At 36.4% G+C, this 26,344-nt stretch overlaps 1 protein-coding gene across 5 annotated transcripts in view; it reads left to right on the top strand.

Annotated features, from left to right (window-relative positions):
* Positions 1-26,344, top strand: part of fhod3b (formin homology 2 domain containing 3b) — a 179,184-nt gene that overhangs the window by 115,027 nt on the left and 37,813 nt on the right. For all 5 annotated transcript variants that reach the window (XM_079895926.1, XM_079895925.1, XM_079895924.1 and 2 more), the window contains 5 exons: positions 16,124-16,218; positions 20,697-20,808; positions 22,470-22,564; positions 22,669-22,812; positions 23,076-23,317. In XM_079895926.1, coding sequence (XP_079752052.1) covers positions 16,124-16,218; positions 20,697-20,808; positions 22,470-22,564; positions 22,669-22,812; positions 23,076-23,317 — 688 coding nt within the window. The remainder of the gene's footprint in view (positions 1-16,123; positions 16,219-20,696; positions 20,809-22,469; positions 22,565-22,668; positions 22,813-23,075; positions 23,318-26,344) is intronic.

Genomic DNA, 26,344 nt, shown 5'->3' with positions numbered 1-26,344 from the left:
ATTGGTTGGACCAAACTGAGTTTTTTTTCTATTGCTTATATACTATTATAATATTTATTAATAAATTTGAAGCAGAAGGAACTGGATGGAATTTTCTGAATGATCAATCCACAATCTGACTTGTGATGCACCCTAGAATCATAATTCTAACATGTTCATGTATTTGGCCCCCCGAATGAGCTTGGTTTCTCCCAAGGTTTTTTCCCCCCTCCATTCATGTCCGATGGAGTTTGGGTTCCTTGCCACTGTTGCCTCTGGCTTGCTTAGTTGGGAACTCTTGATATTGAGCAATATTATTGACTTGAATGCACTGATACTATCGGACGAGAACTGAACTGAGCTGGGTGATGACATCACGGTTTTCTGTAGAGCTGCTTTGTTGCTGAATTGAACTCATTCCATAATTGAAAAACTTCACAGTTATTAAACAGAACTGAATCAACATTGAACTGACTTTAGCTGAACAATGACACTATTTTCTTTTTAGAGCTGCTTTACATCAGAATTGAAATCTGTTTGCATCATTGGATTCTTTTTTTTCCTTTTTTGTAATTTTAGTACTTCAATATCAGCATTGTATTTCAGTTTAAATGTTTTAGGTTTATGTTTTTCATTTAATATTTACATTTCAGCTTAATTTCAATTAACAAAAACTATTTTTAATAGTTAACACTGAACCAAACCCAACAAACAGACCCTCGACAGTCCTCGTGACATGCCTGTTAGTACACTAAAATAACTGAGCCCTCCTTGTAGCCTGAACCTGGCCAAGACTGAGAAAGAGATGAATCAGGCCACGGCTTGTGGTGTTTTTAAATCAGTTAAGGGCCAGAGAACTGCTCCCTTACCAGCCCTAAGTCTCCCTCACCCTGTCCGGCTATCACAGAGATGTTTATGGAAAAGAGATTCATGCTGATGATATTTGTGTATGGTGTATTGTTTGAAAGATGGCAATGCCATATAAATAGCTACTTTTTCGACTTTCAATTTAATTTCTGTTTGCATACTGCAGTGTGTTTCACATGATACTGTATGATTTATTACAAACAAGTGACCACCAATGTGTTTCTTTGTTTATTCATAGTTTTTGTATTTTGGCAGAAATGTCCTTTGAATGTAGTCAATATTTTGTCATGTCATATTCATTATTTTTTGTCTATTTTACTCTAGCTGAAATTATATATAAACAACTACCTTTCAAATGATGATAAACAAGTAAAATGAGGAAAAGAGACAGAACTTAAATGAAATAGTGGCTCAATCATAATCAAGGAACAGAACTATTTGTTTTGTAATATAACTTAGTTTTAGTTAGCCCATGCATTAACTCAGTTGTCTGAGTAAATGTAATTATTATTATTATTATGTTTATGTTGCGGATTGATATGTGGGATTAATCCACGTTAGCTAGATAGATAGATAGATAGATAGATAGATAGATAGATAGATAGATAGATAGATAGATAGATAGATAGATAGATAGATAGATAGATAGAAAGTATATTTTTATCAAATTGTTTTAATAAAGATAAATTATGTCTTTTATTTAATTCTCATTATTGCTGATAAATAAAAACTGATAAATTTTTTTTTGATGAGAGCCTATAAAACAGATACAAATTTTCTGAATCTGTCAGTCCTGATTCTTTTCACTTTCTCTATGATAGGTAAATGGTAATTGTTCTGAAATGCGATAAGTTCTCTTTCTGTCACATTTATATACATACGCTGTATATTTTACTGGGGAGGTGGAGTTTTTTTTTTTCTCATACAGTAGTCTAGATGGGTGCTCAGCTCTTGTTCCAGAAGGGAATCTCCAGAACTGGCACGACCACGGCAACAGAACCCGACTCTACAGTATGTTCTCATAATGAGTTCCCATGAGAAGAGCAGCACATACTTTCCACATACAGTACACTCACCTACAGCCTTCAAAACTTATAACACATTTTTAAGAATATCAAAGTATATAAAAAACTATTCAGTATGTCACACAATATTGTGTGAGTTTATCATTTTTCCCCCTTACTGTATTATCTGTTTCCCAAGGTAAACAACCTTTAATATAATACTTTAGTTGCCAGATGAAGGCTTTTCCAGTTCTTGCTTGAGATGACAAACATTTTTTTGAGAAATGATGACCTCATGAGGTCAATGTCAATATATGGGAGTGGATCAGCCTTAGCACCAGGCCTCCTCTGTGCCGTGCTGAAGGGTTTCCCCCTCTTCCCAAGACTTAGAATCACAGGCGAAACAAGACCTGTTGGGCAGCCGCCAAACACAGCAAACCACTGCAGATTCTCTACTGATCGCAGAGTATGTGACTTGATGGTTTTAAGGTTCAAATCGTATTTCACACCCAAAAATAACCAAAAACCTATAAGATTTTCTTTCTTCTTTAGAAAGTTTCTTGTAACGCAATGTTTTTTTTGCGAGAGCGCGCAATTTTTTTGCAAGCAAACACAACATTTCTCAGGGGAATGCAATACTTTTGCGATAGAACACAAAAGCGTTTTCCTTCCCATCTCAATTTTCCAGACCCCCCCAAAAAAAAAAAATTAGTCCTGGTCCGCTTAGCAATCAGATTGCCATTTTTAACACCGAACCTATAGGGATATGTTCACAACCTGATTGGTTGACTTTTATGACATATTGCGTTCATATTTCCTTCGAACCGCACCAGAGTTTGTTTGGGAGTTGACCGAGACCCATCTTTTCAGCGGTCTCAGTCTGCTTGTTTGGTGCACACCAGGGTTTTTGCACTACCAGAGCAATCACACCAGGGTTCGTTTTAATTGAATCAAACATGCCAAGTGTGAACTATGTCCCCTTAGGGGCTCGATAGCAATGCATGATTTGTGAACAAATCCTTCTTTTGAATGGATTGGCTAATCCGGTTCATAGAAACCAGTCTGAATGGTTTATTTAAAAAATCAAACTGATCAGGCCTTCGTCTAAAAGTTTAGGCAGCTGATTTGTTGCCTCACTGCCATAAGGTAATGACTTGGCGGGAAGCATTTGCACACGGAGGTACCTCCTAAAACTGATTTCGGACAGACTTCTAAGGCAGCACAATGTTATAATTATCAACTAGCTTTGGTGATAACTTAGCAAATATGTAATTACTACAACATTAATTTCTCAGCTGTCATGGAATCAAAGACAGCAATTCCTTTGAGCCCTGGTTCTTGAGTTCACTCACTCACTCATTGAATCAATGACTCAATGAGTCAGTGACTCAATGACTCAATGAGTCAGTGATCCGATCCTTATTGAATCTTGAAAGCTGCAGTCGCCTTTCATTGTAATAGCATAAGAAAAACAACCAACCAATAGATCCTTAAAAAAAACAAAAAAAAAAAAACATTTTGTGTTTCATGAAAGAAAGTCATACAGGTTCAGAACGACAAGAGGGTGTTTAAATAATGACAAATTATTTGATTTTAAAGGGAACTGTGTCTTTAAAACCCCCGAAAAACAGTCTTCCCAATGGGTTCAAAGTATCCTTTCTTGTCTTGTCGAAACAAAAATCTCCAAAAAAACCAAAACATCCTGAGTTCTTTATTTTCCTTTATGTCAGCCGTTTGCGGTTTACATGGCGTTAGCATGAATCGATAGGAAAATATCCGCAGCATCAAAGCAGAAACAGTCTTTAGTCATTAAAGACTTCCGCCGAGTGTATATTATTGTGATGAATAACATGGGTCAAGTTCATTTCTGTAGAAAGTGTTTACCAGAAGTGGCTTCTATTTTTACCATTAGACTTAATTACACATAGCCTTTTGCCAAGCATGAGGAACTCAAAAAAACTGTGTAGCGTCACAATAAATAAGACTTCCTCTCTTATCCTTTTGCTTTCTTTCAACAAGAGTTTGTTCTAATGATCCCGTGAAGCCATTAACTTCCTGATTTGATTAAAGAGAGCGTGGTGATTGGAAACATACATGTGGAGCAGGAGAGCATATGACTCTCTCTGAACTGTGTGTGGCAGCAGTGGTGTTGTCAGCATCTGTTTGAGTCTGTTTACTCTGTTGGGAACGCCGTGGATGGTTGCGGCTAAGTCAGTGTGACTTTAGATCCAGAGCCTCCGTCGCTGCTATGGAGTTTAACCTCAGTTTAACTTCAGCCCCACCTGACTGACCTACATTCTGACGGACCTGCTCCAAACGGCCCCACGGCATTTTCCTGAACGTTTCCTTAACATTGCAAGAAATTTTTTTTAGCATATGTACTAAATTTTCCTTAAACATCAGGCCCACACAGAATCTGTGTGATTCAAGTGATTCAATCACGCAGATTCAAGTGATTTCCACAAAGTAATATGTTCATTAATATTTTGCCTAATTTGATTGTGCTGCTGTTTAACACATTTTACTAAAATGAAATGAGCTCAGTTTTACAGAAGATAATTTTTAGTGATTGATAATTATAGCTAGTTTAGTTGTCTGAGGAAATCAAAATATTTCCATTCACATGCTCTTCAATGTAGACTTTAATCTGCAACACGCATGATGTGATGTGAATGACATGATGTGAAGCTCTTTTTCAACAGATGCTGTTCTTTCTTTCCCCCCTCGGTTGCTGTCTGAGACAGATATACACTTCAACAGTATTTGACCCATAACATCTCTTTGGAGATTCCAATACTTCAGTAGGGACACTGCTCAAAGGTTTTGATAGTGATCACTAGAGATACTCGGTACAAAGTTTGTGTGCCAATAACAATGGCTAATTATCATCTTGTATGTTTTTTTTTTTTTTTTTTTTTTTTTATAAACTGAAAGAGTTGTCGCAAGCTTAATGGTGGTGATGTTGAAGTCATGTGACCGTGGTGTAGTTCATTTATAGTCTTCTTTAGCTTTTTACTTCTGGTGATTGTTAGGCTTCAAAATTCATGAAAGTTGTGCTCATTTTCAAGATTCATCAAGATTATCATGATGAACAATATTTTAAAGGATCATAAACTTTTTTTTTGTTCACAGAGCTTATTTTCTGCAATAATCCCAAAGCCAATGGAAAAATCCTATCATTTTGTCGAAGGAACCTACACTGTGATGACCTACAAAAATTCCTCATCACTGCAGCCCTTTATAGAGTCTTATAATAAGTGAACAAATTCTTAAAGTAGATCATGGCCAGGTTGTCTTAATTCAGTCTAACATTTTAACCACTAATAACCACAATATTTATTTACATTTACATTTTGCATTTAGTCATTTAGCAGACGCTTTTGTCCAAAGCGACTTACAAATTAGGACTAAATTAAGCGAGTCATCGTGAAGAGGCAAAAAACAACGCAAGAAGTGCTCAAAATACGAAGTTCAGGCATTGTTCAGAGTAGCATAAGCCCGATAAGCGAGGATATAAAGGAAAAGGAACGTTTTTTTTTCTTTTTTTTATTATTATTATTTTTATTATTATGTTAAGTGCTCACGGAAGAGAAGGGTTTTCAGTTGTCTTTTGAATGTTGTCAGGGATTCTGCATTCCGGATGAGGGTGGGGAGAGCATTCCACCAGCATGGAACTGTGAATGAGAATGTTCTGGAAAGTGATTTTGTGGCTCTCTGTGATGGAACCACGAGACGTCGCTCGTTGACCGATCGTAGGCTTCTGGTAGGGGTGTAGACTTGTAGGAGTGAGTGAAAGTAGGAAAGTATTTCTTCATTTTTAGCCACAATATATATATTTTCATGTTGTGCAGGGCTCTGTAAATGCTTGATATTTCTAAAAAATAAAATAAAAATAAAATCTTTTTACCTTGAAAAATACATGTGAATATGCAACTACAATCCCACCGAGATGTGGAAGACAAAGCTGTTTGCGGTGTAGATGTGTAACACCCAATATACACAGAATTCGAGTGACACGACAAAACCGGAATGTTCACAATCAACAAGTTCTAGACACAGTGTAAATAAGACATTTATTGTGCCCTTTAGAAAGCACTAGATTGCAAACAGTTGCATGAGTGACAATTTGAGTGATTATAATGAAATGTGAGCGTTCTAATATTGTTGCATTGTTAATTAAATTACATGTTTGTTTTTCATGCTGCTGTTTTTCATGCTTCATTGCATGAGTTTGTAACTGTCCGACAGCTTTTTCCACCTCCTTTTGATTGGCCAGTACATCGCTAGTGAACACACATCGACAACACAATAAACATACACACTATATAGTGTGGTGCTTACATTTAGATTGAAATCTAGCTTGTTTTTCACCATGTGCAGGTGCTAAAGAATAAGAATGTGTGATGTTTCCTGGACTCTGATTATTTGCACCATAAGGACTTGGCTACGCTAAAAACACACTAACACTTTGGCCTTTACACACATATGTTTGCGTGTACGTCGTCCTGGGCTACAACCATACGTGCATGCATGCGCATAAATCATGAAGAGAGTATTTGGCTCTGGCCCAAAACATGAAGTCAGCCACTGTATGGAAGATCATTGGAATGATTCAGAGCAAGAATATAAAGCTGGATTTATGGCCGCTAGCCGTTAAAGTTGTCAATGTTAGCATCGCTAATGACTAATAGTCTCTGCAACCTTTTACCGAGTGCAATTTCATCATATTGAGTGCAATGCAAAGCATCATAAGCATCCTCCGAAGTGCCATAACAATTCACTGTGGCTCATCCGTCAGCAGTTTATTTCTTCTGCAGTTGTCTCCAGCATTTGTGTTCACTTGAAATCGTCTGCTGATTTCTATGTTTTTCCATTTTATTAAGTGTGCCAAAACCTGATCATCCACGAAAACAATATGGCTCATGTTTCTTGACCACTTCTCAAAAGAATCATGGTGTACGGCACACCAGAGATAATCAGAGTGGCAAATAACCTGTGCGTTTACACTGAGTTTCAAATGTTTACTGAGTGGTCGAAAATATAACATTTTTAAATACTAAAATATTTTTTTATGAATAGCTGTAGCTCACCAGGTGATGAACAGAAAAGATTATACTGTTTTACTTTTTTCACACAGCGTCTTTTTTTTCTCCCTATTTTATATCTCAACAGTGACTTTATTTTACACAATTGTGACTTTTTTTGTGTAATTGCTACTTATATTCTCATAACATTCAACTTTATATCTCAACCACAACTTTATTTCTCACAACTGTAACTTTATTGATTTGTAAATGAGTCTTTATTTCTCTAAACTTTCAACTTTATATCTCAACCCTCAAATTTCTCACAGTTGTGACTTTCTTACAATTGCAATGTTTTTCTTGAAAAATTCACTAAACTTTTTAACTTTATATCTCATCTGTGACTTTATTTCTTACAATTGACTTTTTTCTCATAGTTGCTTTACTATGACTTTAGCTTTACTATGACATATAGCTTTACTGTGACTTTATTTCTCACAATTGTGACTTTTTTGTAATTGATACTTTATTTCGCTATAATTCAAATTTAAGTTTCTCACAATTGTGACTTAATTTCTCATAATTGCTACTTTATTTCTCATAAAATTCAACTATACATCTCAACAGTGGCTTTATTTCTTACAATTATGACTTAATTTCTCTTAGTTGCTAAATTGTCCCAAAAAATTCAACTTTAAATCTCAACCATGATTTTTTCTCACAATTGTGACTTAATTTCTCAGAATTACTACTTTGTTTTTCATAAAATTCACTTATATCTCGATTGAAACTTTTATTTCTTCCAGTTAAGACTTTTTTTTTTTTATCACACACTTCAGATGTGCATACATTCTTGAGTATTCTAAGTCTGGCTCAGTTGACCATTTGTTTTCTTAAAGTATAGGCCTGTTTGAATCAGTGTCTCCTTGATTTACCTGCTAGCTGTGAACGGTCTGAAGTGGGACAACAGTAACAGGACGCGAGTGTTTTTCACTTGGTTCGGCTGATTTCGTAATGATGAGCTTTCACTGAATTTACTGCATCCTGAAACTGCTCGTAATGGCAATTTAATGGGCACCGGTAATAAAGCTGTCTCATTAGGAAACAGGGAGGCTAAATCAAAACCCAATCAGACTAGAAGGGAAGTCAGAATAAGTCAACGTTTTTGGGAAAAGTTCTTTGTCATCAGTCTGCCCCAAGAGCACCACCAGGCTATCATGTCCGGTGGGGGAAAGAACCCACATTCTTTCTCTGTGGAAACATTTGCAGATTGTTTCTACTTTGTGGTTTAACAAAAGAAATATACCTGACTTTAACAGCACCGATAGCTGCGGCAGACTTTGTTTCGCTGGATTTAGAAAAGTGTTGAGCGCAGTAAAAGCTCTCTTGTATGTTGCGGAGAGTGGAACCTTGATAGAAGGCCTGTAGCCTTATAAAAATAAATGTAGCATGTTGACAGACAGGCCCAAAATTTGGCTGACCCAGTTCTAGGGGAAATTTGAAATGTAAATGAAACAAATGAGGGGTGCAGAAGAAAAGACCATAAGAGAGAAAACAGAATGTTGCCAAGTTCTGGCCACTGTGCATGACATCTGGGATGGAGTCATGGTAACTAATGGTTAAATATGTGGATAGAGAATTTAAAAGCCTTGAGAAACAGACAGGGATTCCCAACTGTGGAGCTGGCCATGAGTGAGGGATTTCAGAAGGTTTCAGAAAAACAGATTTTAACCTCTACATAGAACCTCCACACAGCCTATATATTTAATACAGTAAAACGAGTAATATTGTGAAATATTATTACAATTTCAAATTATAATAATTTTAAAATGTAATTCAACCTGCGATGGCAAATCTGAATTTTCACATGTCACATGATCCAAATATTGTTCTTATATGCTGATTTGAGACTCAAGAAACATTTCTTATTATTATCATTGTTGAAAACTGTTTTTATGGAAACCGCAATGTAATTTTTTCAGGATTTATTATTGAATAATAAGTTCAACAGAACAGCATTTAATTGAAGTAGAAAGCTTTTGTAGCATTATAAATGTCTTTACTGGGATTTTTGATCAATTTAATGCATCCTTGTTGAATAAAAGTAAAGTTTATTTCTTTCAAAAAAAAAATAAAAAAATCTGACTAACCCCAAACTTTTGAACAGTAGTGTTGGCAGGAGCATTGGCCCCATTCACTTCTATTGTAAGTGCTTTACCGTAACCCTCGATTTTGCTCTTTTTAAGTCCTAATTAATTTTATGGTAACCAAAATTATGCCAAAAGTACTGTCGATTGAGCTTAACTTAAAATGCTGTCAGTCAAACAAATGAAGACGAGCAACATATTTGACATCTGTTTAAATGATTTAAAGGGGTGGTATAATGCCCTTTTCACAAGATGTAAAATATGTATTTGGTGTCCCCAGAGTGTGTATGTGAAGTTTTAGCTCAAAATACCCCACAGATATTTTTATATAGCATGTTAAAGTCACTTTTTGAGGGTGAGCAAAAACACCTCGTTTTGTGTCTGTACCTTTAAATGCAAATGAGCTGCTGCTCCCAGCACACAGGGCGGAGCTTCAACAGTTTTTGTCCTTTTACCTCACACAGACATGCACTGAAAATTTCAAAAACTTTTAGCCTTTTATGTTCAAACCGGAGTCAGATGATGTCAATGGAGTCAATGATAGAGAGACTCAAGAAGAAGTGACAACATGTAGAGTGCAACACAACATTTCTGAATGGTTAGTTGATGAATTTATGTAGCTTATGTGAAGTTATCTTCTAGTCATTGATTAGCATATTCTGTCTTGATAATCTATAAATCGTGTTCAGGGGGCGGGGTTTATGTAAATTCTAGGGTTGGTGATGTCACTAACCCGGGAGGAATGTCGTGTATTCCTTACCAGCCGTTTGTTGTAGTCCTTAAAAAGCTATTTCTTTAAAAGCAAATATCTCCCTTTGCTTTGAACTTTGAGCATTGTAACTTTGCAGATGTTGTTTATGCGCAAACAGCAACATTACACACTAACTAAAGTTAGAAAAGTAAAATAATAATCAACCTCCCCTTTAATGATTACGTTTGGTGACAATAGCAGTGCCGAAATGACACACTTTAAACATCCTATCCAAACAAATCTATTAGATGGGAATCAGCTCGGTTTAGCTCTCATTACCCGCAGCTTTAATGTCCTGTGCTCTCATTCAGAGACGATGTGTTGAAACCCTCCTGTTGGGAGCTTTCTGGAATGTTCTGGTTCGTGAAGCATATGAAGAGCAGCTCATTATATCTCTCACCTGTCTCTCAGCAGCTCTCTCACCGAACGCCCTGGCCGTCTGTCTGCAGGGTCGTTCGTGTCTTTACAAACAGTGATGTGCTTCGATATGGAGTGCAAAGTGTGTGTGCTGCTGCTCCGAAGGGACTCTGGAGACATTGCAGCACCTCGTGAACGAGCGACTGTGTGCATGTGTCATTCCGGTAGTCTGTGTGCGAGCAGAAAGAGAAAAAAAAAAAAACACATGTGGAATGTTGTCACTGACATGTTTTGAGTAATTAGCCTTGATTGATAAAAGATGAAGAGTCACTCCAGCAGCCAGCCACACACACCAGACGGCTGCACCTGGGAATCTTGGCCTGCGTGTGGTGCATTCATAACTCCTCATTCTCCCATGTGGAGACGCAGTAGACAGAGTTCAGCCTGGTCATCGCTCTGCTCTCCTTCGGTCTCCCTCTCTCTTTTCTTGCTATGGGAATCTGGCAGCCGTTGTCCTGCAGGCTCTGCTCCAGCTTCAACGGATCGTTTCAGGTACAATCCGGAGCTGCAAGCTGAAGAAGGTGCCAGGAAACAGTGAAGTTTAGCAGTGTTGCTAAATGGGTTTTAGCGTCACAGTTAGGAGATATAAATGATCTTTTTTTCAGTTGTCGTCAAAGCCAGACCGAAACAAAAGATTTTTAGTTTTGGATGAGCTTTGGACTTTTAGCACTGAGACAGAGACAGTGTGAGGAGGAGCAGACGGACCCTTTTGTAGAAAAATGAATGGGAGAAATTGTAACACTCAATAAATCTTGCCTTACAGTTAAAAGAGCCTGTCATCTTCTGGGGCGAAGTTTATTTAACTTAATTAAGATAATCTATTTTAAATACATTACAGTCATACTATTAACTTGAATAGACCTCTTCTGTGATGCATATGCTTTATTTTGAAATTAAAATGTATGTGATATTTTCTTTTAGGTGTAAATTTGCACCACCCTGGTATTTTTGTTATTATATATATGTGACACTGGACCACAAAACCAGTCATGGGTATATTTGTGGCATTGTACATTGTATGGGTAAAAATTATCGATTTTTCTTTTATGGCAAAAATCATTAGGATATTAAGAAAAGATCATGTTCCATGAAGATATTTTGTAAATTTCCTACCGTAAATATCTAAACCATTTATTTTTGTGAGTGAATGCAGCATAATCGCGAACATAAATGGACAACTTTAAAGGTGATTTTCTCAATGTTTCCAGATTTTCAAATAGTTGTATCTTGGCCAAATATTGCCCTATCATAACAAACCATACATCAATGGAAAGCTTATTTATTCAGCTAACATGTGATTTATAAATCTCAATTTCAAAAAAAATTTACCCATGTGACTGGTTTTGTGGTCCAGGGTCACATATTATATAAAAAGCTTCACTAAAAGGATGAGATTTTTTTGAAAATTAAGCAACATTAAAGCATTTTTGTTAAAATATGCTTTAAAATGTTAAAATATGAAACATTTGAACAAAAATGTTAAAATATGAAACATTTTTGTAAAACTTTGTCTGCCAAATCAAAGTTATTATGGTGCCAACCACATGAACTCTGGAGCCCCTAAAGGAACGTGGTGATGGAAAAAAAATATGAGGTTGAAGAAGAAAAAAAATGGAGGCTTTTGCATTCCCCCGCAAATTTTTTGTATTCTTTGCGACCAAATGCAAAGTTTGAGTGGTTTTTGCGATGGAACGCAAATGAACGCAAATGCTTTGCGAGCGAACGCAAAGTTTCTTGGTGGAACGCAAAACTTTTGTGAGGGAACAAAAAAGCATTGAAATATATTTTTCCTCCCATCTCATTTTTATTTTTTCCTCATGTCCATTTAGTGGCTCAATAAGCCAAAAAGTGCATTTTTCAAACTAAGAACTTGGCATGTGATGTGTTAGACACTGCCTTTTTTCACTGACTCATTGTCTGTTTAACTTAATGCTATTTATACTATTGTTTTATTGCTGATTTGAAATTTTACAACAAAAATTCAGAGTGCATGTGCTGGTGAGCGTGTGGATGTCTTGGACTCCACTTTTAAGCCTCTGTCCATGTATACGCATTCAGTCAGGCTTTAGGTATGCTATTTATCAAACAACCTCATTGTGTGAGTCCAGTAGAGCTCATCTTTCTTTCAACGGTCTGGCGTGAAGACAGTGTGTCAATCTCTGGACGGACACCATCTTGCTAAATGATTGTAGCATTTGAATGATGATCCATACATGCACTCTAAAAAAACACTTGGTTAAAAACAACCCAATTTGGGTTGTTTTTAGCCCAAGGGCTGGGTAAATTTGCTGAAATATGATTACATAACCTGCCCATTACTGATTCGAACACTGATTTGACTCTAATTTAGGTGACTCACGTTGCGTCCTGTATGTTGATTTGCATAATATTAAATGATTTACAGCACAGTACTTATTTTATACATACAAAAAAAAAAAAAGTACGCAAACCAAAGACATGCCCCAATTCAATGGCTCTGAGAACTACAACAAGCCTGCAATAAATAACTCAACCGCTGGGTTGTTATGTCTGACCCAGGAGCTGGCTAACACAAAAACTACCCAAACACTGAAAAAGTAACCCCCAAAAATTACCGAAAAGGCTGAGAAAAATAACCCTATCCGTCTGTCTAAAATGGCAAGCCAGCTATGTATAGTATCTGTGTGAGTACATATTTGTCCCTTCAATGGAGACAGAAATCTTTCTTCAGCTGAACTAAGGCTCAGAAAGTCACAGTGACCTTCAACCGTTGTTGCTTGTGTCTTTGTCAGTGCTCTCAGTTTTATTTCTTCCTCAAGTCTTTCCAGTCAAATGGAAGCTCTGTGATTTTAGTGGCCTCCTATGGAGTTCCCTGAGCTCTTGTTATGACCTGCTTTACGTGTCCTGCTACAAATGGAAGTCATGTTACGCTTGGGTGGATCAGCCTGCTCAAATGTTTTCCCCACTGCACTGCCACACAGGCTGAGATTTCAGGCTTCAAGAGCAATATTTAAACTGCACTATGTGTGCGTGCGAGTCTGTTTGTTATGACTCCTGCCTGTCCACGGAGTCTCTCAGCTTGAACATATGCTGCCTTTCCCTCCATGGAAGTTCGGAAATCGTAATTTTGATGTGCATTCAAATCATTTTGGTCAGAATCAAATAGATGCATTGGGCAGTGTCAGTACTGACAAAGATAGGAAGCATTTTTAGCACTCTGTTATTTATTTTATTATTTGAGTGCACAATCCTGTCACCTCATAAAACTAATCCCTGTTCTACATCAACAGTGCACAAAATAGAAACTAACCTTTACAGTCAACATTCACCAATGCAACTTGAAATCAGTATCAATCTTTCCTTTTTTAAACTCCGCCCCCTTGGTTACTGTTGTTAAATAAGCTTTATAGAAAATCTCATAGGAAGATGTCAGCATGAATTTCAGTAAAATGTGCTCATAAAGTTGGTGTATGAGTAAAATCTCATAAAATGTGATTGAATGGTATTGTTACATGGCTGGAGTGACATTTATCTTTTTTAGGGCTGTGAAATGATTAATCACGATTAATCACATCCAAAATATAAGTTTGTGTTTATATAATATATGTGTGTGTACAGTGTATAATTATTTTGTATAAATAAATACACACATATGCATGTATATATTTAAGAAAAAAAAAGTTATTTATATATAATATAAATTGTATATATATATATATATATATATATATATACATACAGTATATACATGCAATATTTCTTAAATATATACATGCATGTGTGTGTATTTATATATACAAAATAATTATACACAGTACATACACATATATTATATAAACACAAACTTTAATATTTTGGATGCGATTAATTGCGATTAATCGCATCCAAGTAATTCAAGTAATCCAAGTAAGTAATAACATTAGTTTACATGAAAATAACTGTTCCTAACATTTATACAACACATTCACTATGGCGCTACAAAGTCTTTAGTTACTATCCAATCGTAATGCTTATTGCATTAATACATAAATTAAATGACATTAATTTAGCAGCATTAATCGAAAAATTGTTGGTTGGTGTTGGTTGGTTTGGGAATGAGGGTTAACAAAGTTTAATCTACAGCATTAACTTGTCAGGAGATAAAATGATGTTTGCATTCTCTCTGGGTGCTTTTTATAAGTGACCAAGCAACAGCATTTTACAATATTTATTAAATATTTTTAGATAATTTCCAATATTGCATTATGCGTTATGTATTTAAAAACATTGAAGCTGCATTTATAACTAGGCTATCCAAACACACAAGCTTCGGTCAGTTCGCTTCCTCCATCATTGTTTAATAGACACTCCAAAACCTCGAAAAATTCCAGAACACTCTCTCAACAATGCGACTTGAATGCATTAACCTATAAATGTGGTTTTGTAGATGTGTGTTTGTATATTTCTGTGTCAAGATTGAAAGTGTAACAGTCCTTAAACTTTGTGCAAAGTTCAGTTGTTTATTTGAGAACGGTTAACCTGTTAAAGGGAGCGGGTGAGTTAATGTGTGTGTGTTACAATAATTCTTTGCAGCAGATTGTGTATTCAGACAGCTCCAGATGGATCTCATTGACACTCTTCACTTTGATCAGAACAAAATCCTGCTCTTCACATATAGAGGGCTGTATCTGTTTGTGCTCTGATTACTTTAGACACATATGTGAGGGTTCATTGGCGTGTGAAGAGTTTTCTTTATAGTTCGAGTTCTGTCACGACACTTCCTTCACCAGAAGACCTCCCCTGAGTTGCCAAGGAGACAATGGAAACACTGACCACACTGCTGTATCACTGCTGTTCACATGCAAAGACACACACAAGCTCTTACCCAGTTGTATGAAGCAGTTTTGCTTCACTGTTGCATTTCAAGTGAAAATAATTTTCAAAGCACACAATTTTGCTCAAGTAATATTATATACTAAAAACGTTAGGAACTTGCACTTGCTAAATGTACTTGTGCATATGAGGAATAATCCAATGGTGAGGTGGGCCAGAGGTTAAATTCATACTCCTGATACAAATCTCTACAGGTTCAAATCCCACGCTAACACACATGAAATAAAGTTATAATTTGTTGCCAGTAGATGTAATTGATTAAATTGACTTCAAAGCAGTGAACTATTTATTGTGTTCCTGTGGCTCAATCATGACACTAGTCATGGGTTCAATTCCCAAGGAATATATGATCTGATAAAAAGCTCTGTATAGCTTAAATGCAATATGGATCAAAGCTTTTGCTGTAGCATAAATGTATATTGTAAGCATAAAAAGCATGTAAATGTATGTAACGTTACTTAACGTTATCTGCAACAGTTCATTTAAAAAAAGTTCAGTCCAATAAAATAGAACGTTTATTATTATTTGATTAAAGGAATATTACATTATTATTTAATCAAACAACTTGTATTATTTATTTATTGAATAATAATTTCATATTATTTTATTAAAACTCTATTTTATATGGTTCGAACACTGGACCCAAGCTATAAGTCAAGTCACCTTTATTTAGATAGTGCTTTATACAATACAGATTGTTTCAAAGCAGATTTACAGTTATAACAGGAGAATGATTCAATGATGCAGATAATATCAGCTGTACAGCAGCTCTAAAAGAAAATAGTGTCATTGTTCAGCTGAAGTCAATTCAGTGTTGATTCAATTCTGTTGTAAAGATCATTAATTATTAAATCTATAAAGCAGCTCTGCAGGAAACAGTGATGTCATCGTCCAGCTCAGTTCAGTTCTCATCCAATAGTGTCAGTGCAGTCAAATCAATAATATTGTTGAATATTAAGTTTAACAAAGGACAAGCATATCTAGGAATAGTGGTGATGGGCTCATTTGACTTGGACCAGTTAGCAATAAACAGAACACCTCAGCCAACCTAATTATATATATCTCTCTCTTTCTCTCTTTTAGCTCTTGGACAAATCATGCTGTACGTGGATGGAATGAATGGGCTTATCAGACACAATGAAACTGTACAGTGGCTTTACACACTGGTTGGATCAAAGGTAAAGGAAATTTCACTGTTAAAATTGTAAAGTGTATTTAACTTCAAGTGGGTCATTTAACTCTTTGGTTACACTTTATTTTAAGGTGTCAGTATTACAGTGTAATTATACATTTAAGTATTGAGTAATAATAATTAACTACATGTACTTACTATAGGGTTAGGATTAGGATGATGGTTTGGTTTAGGGTTAATCGCATGTAATTATGTATAATAGTTATTATGCATTATAGTTATTACTACAGTAATTACATGTGACATGTGTAACAATGACACTGTAAAATAAAGAGTTACCAACTCTTCTTCCAGTGGATGACTTGTTACACTGATATATTTACACAACATAAAAAATGCACATAACCGATATGTGAGTGTGTCTAAAAGTGGAGTTGCACGCATGAACTAAAGGAACCCACATAGCAAGAATATATGAAAGGATCACATGCCATGAACCAGAAAACATGAAAACATGAATGTGAAACCAAACCACAAACATATATGACAGTCAGCCAATATTAAATATTTAGTTTTGCAATGCTTATTTGCCTTTTTTATATTTAGATTGCCTTTGCTATCATCTAATGCTCACTCAAAGTTAATCTGTAAAAACACCAATAATTTAATAACACTGTTAAATGTTATTTTTAGAAAATCTCACAATGAATGTTTTTCATGTAGATGAATGTGTTGACGCCTAAATTCACTTGTAGATTAAAACAGTTGAAGTCATTTATTTAAAACAGTTGATTTTGGTTTTTAGTGTTTAACTTCTCATTTATTTAGACAAAATGCTATGCCAGAACATGAATATTATGGGCTTATTGGTATCGCCAGAATACCGGTGCATGCTTATGACAATGCTTGATGCATTTAATAAAATAAAATAAATGATTTAAATAAAATTCAAATAAAAATTAAATGGAAATAATACAATTTTGACACATTAATCACATTTATTCCTCCTATATCAGTTGTATAATTTTGCATATTGCTGGACCTATGCACTTCATAGTAATATTAATACATTTTATTGCTTGGTTTTAAAACCTAGTCTTGAAAACTTCAAAAAGTAGTTCAAAAGTAGATCAGAAACACTTGTTTGAAAGCCTACCAGATCTATTATTTTGTTCAGAAGTAATGAATTCAATAAGGACCGAAAGGTACGTTTTCTTGTATTTATGTTCTTTTTAGCCAGTGTTTGCAAATGTTTTAAGTTAAGGCAGCTTCCAGGTGTGCCAGCTTGAACAATACTCAGAGGGTGCCGTAGTTTTGCACGCAGTGTTCATGACTGACTTTCCTGTTTTTCCCCTGTATTTATGTTCTTTTGAGCCAATGTTTGTAAAGCATGCTTTAACTCAGCAGGGCAACTTCTAGGTGTGCCAGCACACAGAGTGTGGCACAGGTTCGCACGGCACGCAGTGTTCTGGGTTGATTTTCTCTCTGGGTCCTGTCCAGCCCTCTAGTGGCAAAAATGAGCATATATGAAAGGACAGGTGTGTGTGGGAGTGGGTCAATATCCGAAATCCTCGTCCTTGTAGGGACATTTTTGGGTCCCCATGAGGAAAACAGCTTATATACTAAGTGGGTTAGGGAATCGAATATACAGTTTGTACAGTTTAAAAATCATTATGTCTATGGAAAGCCCCCATAAAACATAGAAACCTGTGTGCGTGTGTGTACTGTATGTGGTAGAGGTTGGATGTGAATGGATGTTTGTGATCATCAAATCAGATGTTTGAGCAGTTCTGTGCTAGATACAGCAGTGTTTAAATGCATTTCCTATTGCCTCTTCTCTCTCTCTTCCTGTTATATGGTACATGTGGAATGCACTGTATGGTTTGAAAGAGCAGCTCTAACATTATTAAACACAGATCTGTTTCTCCCGCTGTTCCTCCACTTTTCTCCATACTCACAATCACATTCATGATCCTGTATTTTTCGCTCCTCTTTACTTCTGTTTTATTTACTTATTCACTTTTGTCTATTGGATTTTAGGGCTCTTCTCTCTTTAACCTTGTTGTCCTAAAAATATCATGCCTCGGTGTCTCAATCTATAATGCTGAAAGCATATGCATTTTTTTGCAAAGGAGATTATTTTTAAACATTTTTAAATCAATATTTCTGTATTGTTTCCTGTAAAAAATATATGATCCCTGATAATTACAGATACTTTACTTCAGAAACAAAATTTTGTAAGATAATAAGGCATGTTTTCAGAGTATATATATTAAATTAAATTTATTTCCCTTTCAAGGGAACTCATGCTGCGTCGAGAATGATGCTGTGGGAACGCTTGGTGTGACTGCGCCGTGAAGCACATGTGAAATCAGTCCCAAGGTGTGACAGGACTTCATAGGCGGGTGACGTCACGACCAGGAAACTATAAAGCCTGCTCAAACAAAGCAACACTATTCTGTTGAAATCGTTTGTCTTATTTGGTGTTGTCTGTCTCATATATAAGAGTTATGGCGAGCAAACAACATTTTAAATTGTATTCCTTCCTGCCCTTGCTGTCCCAATTCATCACCCCCATCCAGAGTTGTGGAAACTGTGGGCTTGGCCTCTGAAGGGGCCCAGCTCATAGATCATGGTCTCTCAACAGAGGTTGTTGAGACCATACTTCACTCCAGAGCTCCTTCCATGAAGAAACTTTATGCCCTGAAGTGGAGAGTATTCACTTCTTGGTGCAGAGGTCATCAGCTGGACCCAGTTAACTGCCCTGTTGGTACAGTGCTGGAGTTCATGCAAGAGAAATTTGTTGCAGGGTTGCTTCCATCCACCTTAAAGGTCTATGTGGCTGCCATAGCTGCTTACCACATTCCTTTGGGTGGTATGTCCTTGGGGAGATACCCATTGGTAACCTGTTTCCTCCGTGGTGCGTGCCTGCCTGGGATTTGGTGTTAGAAGGCCTGTCCTTGGCTCCCTTCAAGCCTATTGAGGAGGTTCCAGTCAAGTTTCTGACTCTTAAAGCTTTGTTTCTCCTTGCTATCACGTCTCTTAAAAGAGTAGGTGATTGCAAGCCCTGTCAGTTGCCCTTTCGTGCTTCGAGTTAGCACCTGGCATGGTGAAGGCATTTTTTCACCCTAGGCCGGGTTATATTCCTAAGGTCCCCACAAATGTGGCTAGATCTGTTGTGCTGCAGGCCTTCTGTCCTCTCCACTTTCGGGATCCAGACCTGGAAAGATACAATCTGCTTTGTCCAGTTTGAGCTTTAGATGCTTATGTCCACAGAGCTGCCCTGTGGCGTAAATCTGAACAGCTGTTCATCTGTTTTGGGTCACCCAGCAAGGGGTCCCAGCATTTAAGCAGAGAATGCGTGGATAGTTGAGGTTATTTCTCTTGAATATGAGTCAGCCGAACAACCTTCACCTATGTCAGTCCGGGCCCACTCCACTAGGAGCATGGCTGCCTCTAAGGCTATTTTACCGTGTGTCCCTGCAAAATGCAGGGATGGTCCTCTCCGCATACATTTGTTAGGTTTTATAACCTAGACCTGGACTCAACACCAGGGTCCCAGGTGCTCTCATCTTAGTGCTGCTCTTCACGATTTCATACAAGACAGACACTTGTCATTATGGCGGCGTGGGTATAAACGTTCCCACAGCGTCATTCTCTACGCAGTGCAAGTTCTCTTGAAAGGGAACATCTCGGTTACAACTGTAACCTTGGTTCCCTGAAAGAGAAATGAGACGCTGTGTCCCCCTGCCATACTTCCTGCATGCCTGCCAATGACTTTATCCTATCAGAAGCTAGCGTTGCTTTATTTGGGCAGGCCTTATAGTTTCCTGGTCATGACGCCACCCACCTAGGACATCCTGTCGCACCATTTGACTGATTTCACATGTACTTCACGACACAGTCACGCGGAGCATTCCCACAATGTCATTCTCGACGCAGCGTCCTTTTCAGGGAATCAAGGTTACAGTCGTAACCGAGACGTGAGAAAGAACACTGGAAAGAACACAGGCAAGAAAGTACATTGGAAAACAGGATAAAATGAAATGTTACAAATGCTAAGAAATCTGAATTACAAAAAAAGAATACATACAGTAAATACCAATGTTAGACCAATAGAACTATGGCTATCAAAAACAAAGGTGAAAAAACAAATGGCAACATAATATATTTTAGAGTTTAGATCTACAAATTAATATAAGAAAAGCTAAAGCCATGACTCCTCTGGAACATGGTACAGAGAGAGAGAACAAAAACAGGGGTCATATCACAGAGGCCTTGCAGGACATTTAAAGTAGCTCCTCTTCCTGTCAGTTTGCAGTCATGTGTCAGATGTTGTTATCAATATCCTCCATGGTACCCAATTCAGGAAAAAGTGTCAGACAGTGTAAGATCAAGTGTGGGCTGCAGCAGAATGTAATTTTATGGAGTGTAAAGGCAAATGTTAAGATTAGTGTATGTTGTTGTACAGAGATAAATATTGTTTCTTTCTTTGTGTGTGTTTGTGTGTGTGCATGTTTGCAGTTCCGGTTGGTTGTTAAAACTGCTCTGAAGCTGCTGCTGGTTTTTGTGGAATACACCGAGACCAACGCACCCCTCCTCATCCAGGCTGTCAACACCGTAGACACCAAGCAAGGTAGTGTGAACACATCAAACAAACACACACACACACAATATGGAAAGTGAAATGTTCTTGGAAAGTTGTCACAGTGTCTCTGGAAATCCATTTTCAGCTCTTTTCAACTCTCAGTCTCTGTATTTGAGTCCAAGCTGAGCTCGTATCCAGAGTCTGGCTGTTACAATGTTTGTGGGCCAGAGATGATGGGGAGAAACTCTCTCCTCTGGTGAGGTTTGGTTCCCTTCAGATTAAAACAGGGGAAGAGAGGAAGCAACAAGCGAAGCTGACAGTTAACAAACTGCTAATGAATTTAGCTAATGTTCCCATTTGGTATGTTTCTCAATGTTAAACATTATTTTTGAATGTTCTCTAAGCATTCTGAAACTAGTAACATTTAAAAAATGTTAGATGAACGTACAAAGAAAACGTTTCAGGAAAAAAAAAATGTTCATAATCATGACCGATGTATCTTTTTTTTACGTTTTGAGAACATCATTAAAGACCGAATAACTTTGAACAACATTATATTAACGCTACTGGAAGAACATTTGTTCATAACTTTAAGAGAACCTTACCAGAACTTTAGGCAAGTTCTGAGAACAATCTGTTAGCGGAGTCAGCTCTTTGATAATTGCTCATATTATCGACCTCTGCTTTGAGAGTGAACAAAATACAGCAGGAGTAAATCAAGATTAATGGACTGAGCTCATGGAAAAAGGTGTTGATAGGACCAGAGCTACTAAGATAAGACAGCTAGGATGAAAAAGGGTTTAATACTGTTTTAATACTGTTACATAAGAGGAGAGAAGGCTGTCTCTGGTCTCCCAGTGAGAGACAGACAGGCTGGCAAATGAAGCAGAACGTCTTTTGCTAATAATCTACATAACAGACATTTTATCCTCAAACTAATGCTGATCATTTGCTTCTGAACCAGCCATATTTAAACTGATTTACTTCAAACACCACAAGAAGGGTACTAATCCACAGTTTCTTTGAATTCAGTGAATTCAAATCAACTACCATCATATAAAGAATTGGGTGAATTACATGACATTCAGTTGTCTGTCAGAATATCATTTATTCAGGAAAACATAAAAAATTCTATTCAAACGTACAACGACTTGAATGAATGTACAGAGTTTCTCGGTTTAGGAGAAACGTTTCCTTGCAAAACCGTTTGCGTTCCCCCAAGAAATTTTGATGATGGAAAAATTATTTGTCAATGCTTTTGAGTTCCAAATGTTTCGTGTTCCACTGAGAAACTTTGTGTTCGCTCGCAAAGAGCTCGAAAGGCTTTGTGAGTCTCTCGGGGAACGCAAAACATTTTGCGAACGAACGCAAAATTTCTTGGGGGAACGCAAACGTTTTTGCAAGGGAACGCAAAGTTTCTCGGGGCAAAAGCATTGACTTATTATTTTTCCTCCCATCTCATATTTTTTTTCTACCACCATGTCTCTTTAGGGTCTCCGTAAGAATGCACCTCTTCTATTTCTGAATTAAAATTAATTTAGACGTTTTTGGTGGGCATAAAGTAAAAAACAAACTTGTAAAGAATGTGTCAATAACGAAGAAAAAGGCTTCATTAAAAAGTGAAATTCTTGAAATGAAAACCTTACTAAATAGGTCTAAATTGACTAAATGGACAAGAGTTTATGACTCTTTTATTTATGTGTATTCAGGCTGTAAGCCCTGGTCCAATGCCATGGAAATCCTGGATGAGAAAGATGGAATGGACACTGAGCTGTTGGTTTATGCCATGACCCTTATCAACAAGGTACCTGCACAGTATTTGTTTCAAAGATTTCAGACTCTTTTTGCACACTCTCAGTTACATGTGTTTGTTATAAATATTCTCACATATCTGTGGTGTTCCTCCAGACATTAGCTGGTCTGCCAGACCAGGACTCTTTCTATGATGTGGTGGACAGTCTGGAGGAGCAGGGCATGGAGGCCGTGGCCCAGAGGCACGTCAACAGGAAGGGTACAGACTTGGATCTTGTGGAGCAGTTCAACATCTATGAGGTTAGCACATGCTCAGTTTGCTTTTCAATTGGAAGGCGTCTGATTGATCCAGAGGTTCAAATTCACAGCAGTGTAACTGAATGATAGGAAACTATAAAATATTTTTTTCACACAAAAACTGACAAGTATACTGAACAATTTTTATGCATGTTTTTTGTGCCAAAAATTTGGACTGTAGATAGACCTTGAGTTATCCTTAGCTGTGATGCTTTAATGCAACATTTTCTATTTGCTGTTAGTCTAATAGTCATGTATATCCATAGTCAATCCTTCGTCATGAAGATGGCGATGATGAGGCTCAGCCTTCTCCATCTGGGCATAAAAGTCGACGTCGGGCCAGCGTGGGGGCCACACCTGAGAGGCGGGGTTTGGAACGACGACGCAGCCGAAGACACTCGCTCCAAAATGGGAAAGGCCACACTTCTGCTCCTACTTCCCCCTGCCACAGCCACACACCCAACATCCTACCCTTTAATGGCCAGAGGATTGAAGATATCAGTGAAAGGTGAGAAGAGAGAAAGACACAGCGAGAAGTTTACTTTTGAAATGATATTTTGTATTTCTGCCATTTAAAAACTAATGACAGAATCCTTTAAACAAGTGCTATTTCCATCAAAACACCTAACACATTTTTTAAGGTATTTGAACTGGGAAACTATATATATATATATATATATATATATATATATATATATATATATATATATATAAACTATATATATATATACATATATATATATATATATATATATATATATGGAGTTGTGCAATAATGTATTATTTGTATTATTTATTAAAGCTTTTAAATATTGAATAGATTAATAAAATACCTTATAGAGAAAATATGTAAATATTGCTATAACAACATACATTTACTTGAGAAGCAGCTTGTTTTCAATTAATATATCCAAATAATATAATTCAAATGAACTCTATTGGCAGTGTTTATATTTATGTACTGTACTTATTTATTCATTTGCTTTTACGTGATTTATTTAGCTTTAGACAGGTTATTTTATTATTTTAATAATTTAATAATTTAATTTATAAAATAATAATTTTACATTATTAACAAATACCTCCAAAGTACATTTATTTGTATGTTTAGATATATTTACTGAAGAACCAAACAAAATATACACTATGAACATATTTTTTTAAAGTGTTTTCTTGCATGGTCTATGACAAATTTAAAGTGAAAATCCTACACTAAGCCATTTTTTACCTTCCCCTGATCACATGTATTCACTTTCAGCCATAAAACACCATGTGTAGTTTAGGAAGTACTGATTTTTAAAGAACAGGAAGCAGTTTTATATTGGGTGTTCTATCATGTTACTTTTGACATAAGAGTTTTTAAGCCCCTAAAGAAGATGGAGAATTTAATAATGCTCTGAGGGAGAGATGGAGGGCGCTTGCTAGTGCACAGACATTCATATTAATCACATACACACGAGGGAGGCGTTGGGAACCTGTAAGGCTGAGGGGAAATAGGAAGTTACTGAAATATGGAGGTACAAGCTATGCATACTTCTCAGGGCTGTAGCACAGCATGTGGTTCTCAATCTTGTCCTTGTATATTTAGTTGTAAACTATAATCATACAACTTACTCATATCCTATGAATGTTTCAAGGGACAAAGGGGAACGCACATATATCCGCAGCTGTATATCAGCCATTGAAAAAGCTTCATATGTTTTTTCTCTCATCCAGCGAGTCAGTCGTTTGGAGGGACACAGTAAGTTCACGTGAGGCTGTGGAAGAGTGAGAGTACGGCCAAGCTCAGCCGCTCTGTGTTAGTGGAATGTTGAAAAGTCTGGAGGTATTCTGTGTCTCTGAGCAAATCTTACTAGAGCCCCAGAAAATCTACTCGGCAGTGCGTGGAACTGGCCGTCCCATTTGATTAATTAGAGCCCGCGATGAGAAACAAAGTAGAAATACAAACATTGCAACAAGAAAATTTTACATTTTTAAGCATCAAATTAGATATTGTCCATAGTAAAAAATGAATTCCATAAAATGAAATAATATATAATTATAAATATAATATAATCAATTCATATACTGAAGTTCAAAAGTTTGAGGTTAGTAATTTATTTATTTATTTGTGGAAATAAATTAATACTTTTATTCTGCAAGGATGCATTAAATTGATTAAAAGTCACAGTAAAGACATTTTTATATTTCATGTAAATGCTGTTCTTTTGATCTTTCTATTCATTAAAGAATTTAAAAAAAAAAAAAAGTTGATCATGGTTTCCGCAAAAATATTAAGTAACTGTTTTCAACATTAATAATATGAACATAATGTGCATAATAATATGAAATGTTTCTTGAGCACCAAATCAGCAAGGATCATTTGACTGAAGACTGAAATGCTGAAAATTCAGCTTTGCCATCACAGGAATAAATTACATTTTAAAACGTATTAAAATAGAAAACAGTTATTTTAAATTCTTATATTTCTCAATATTGCTTTTTTACTGTATTTTTGAATACATTGTTTTTGAATAAATGCAGCCTTGAGCACAAGAGCCTTCTTTCAAAAACATTTAAAACATCTTACTGACCCCAAACTTTTGAACTGTACTGTATTGTTATTTACCAATGGGCTAAGAAAATAAGAGAGATATTAAAATCTAAATGTAAGTAAATTAAGTAAATCTATCTTGTTTTAAGGATGTTTACATGTTTTAAATGGAAAACAAGACCAAAATACTGATTAAAATATAGTAAATAAAAAAAGAAAAGAAAATTATCTCTTGTATGTTAAAATGTTTTGATGTCTGATTGCTCTATTGAATTTGTGTTAAAGAAAATATCATAGATTTATAATATCTGTCATCACACAGTTATCAGCAACCAGCATCAGTCAAAATCAATATTACATTAAAGCTGCAGTCCGTAGTATTTCCTCTTTGTCGCCATCTCTGTCCGAAATCTGCAATTGCAGTTATTCGCGGAATTATCAACTTTACGTGGGTTGTGACTCGGCACGGCACAGCGCGGATGAATCCAGTGTTTTGAGGAGAATGTGCGGCTGTCAGTCACCGCGCCGGTGTGGATACAGTCATTCGGAATCACAGATTCTACTTTTTGGAAGTATGACCAACATAAGATTTTTCACTGGAAAATGTAATCTGAACAAGTAAGTAAAATCCACTTTTGTTCTGACCAACTAAGGGAAAAAAAGCATTGCAGTAAATGGATCTAACAATCGCTTATCATATCATGTCAAACCGTGCAAATTATACTTTGTTCTCAAATTTGTAATGTTAACAACATCAGCATTGCATGACTACATTTAATGCCTTTCTGATATTTGTCCTTGTTCTCGCATGGGCCCGGTTGCAGTCTCTTTTTTTCTGTAGCTACTCCGAAGTCCAAAGTCTTTTGCATTTTACAACGTGTGAATCTCTAGTTGTCACTGGTGATTTGTCGTTTGAACCTTTCTGGATCCGCCATCAAATTGCTAAGTTTAATTATATCAAGTGCTGTGAGAAAAGGCTATAAATCTCCACCTCCAACATCC

This window comes from Squalius cephalus (genome assembly GCF_949319135.1).
Source record: "Squalius cephalus genome assembly, chromosome: 15".
In the NCBI taxonomy this organism is placed as follows: Eukaryota; Metazoa; Chordata; class Actinopteri; order Cypriniformes; family Leuciscidae; genus Squalius; species Squalius cephalus.
This window is presented reverse-complemented; position numbering and strand designations above follow the sequence as displayed.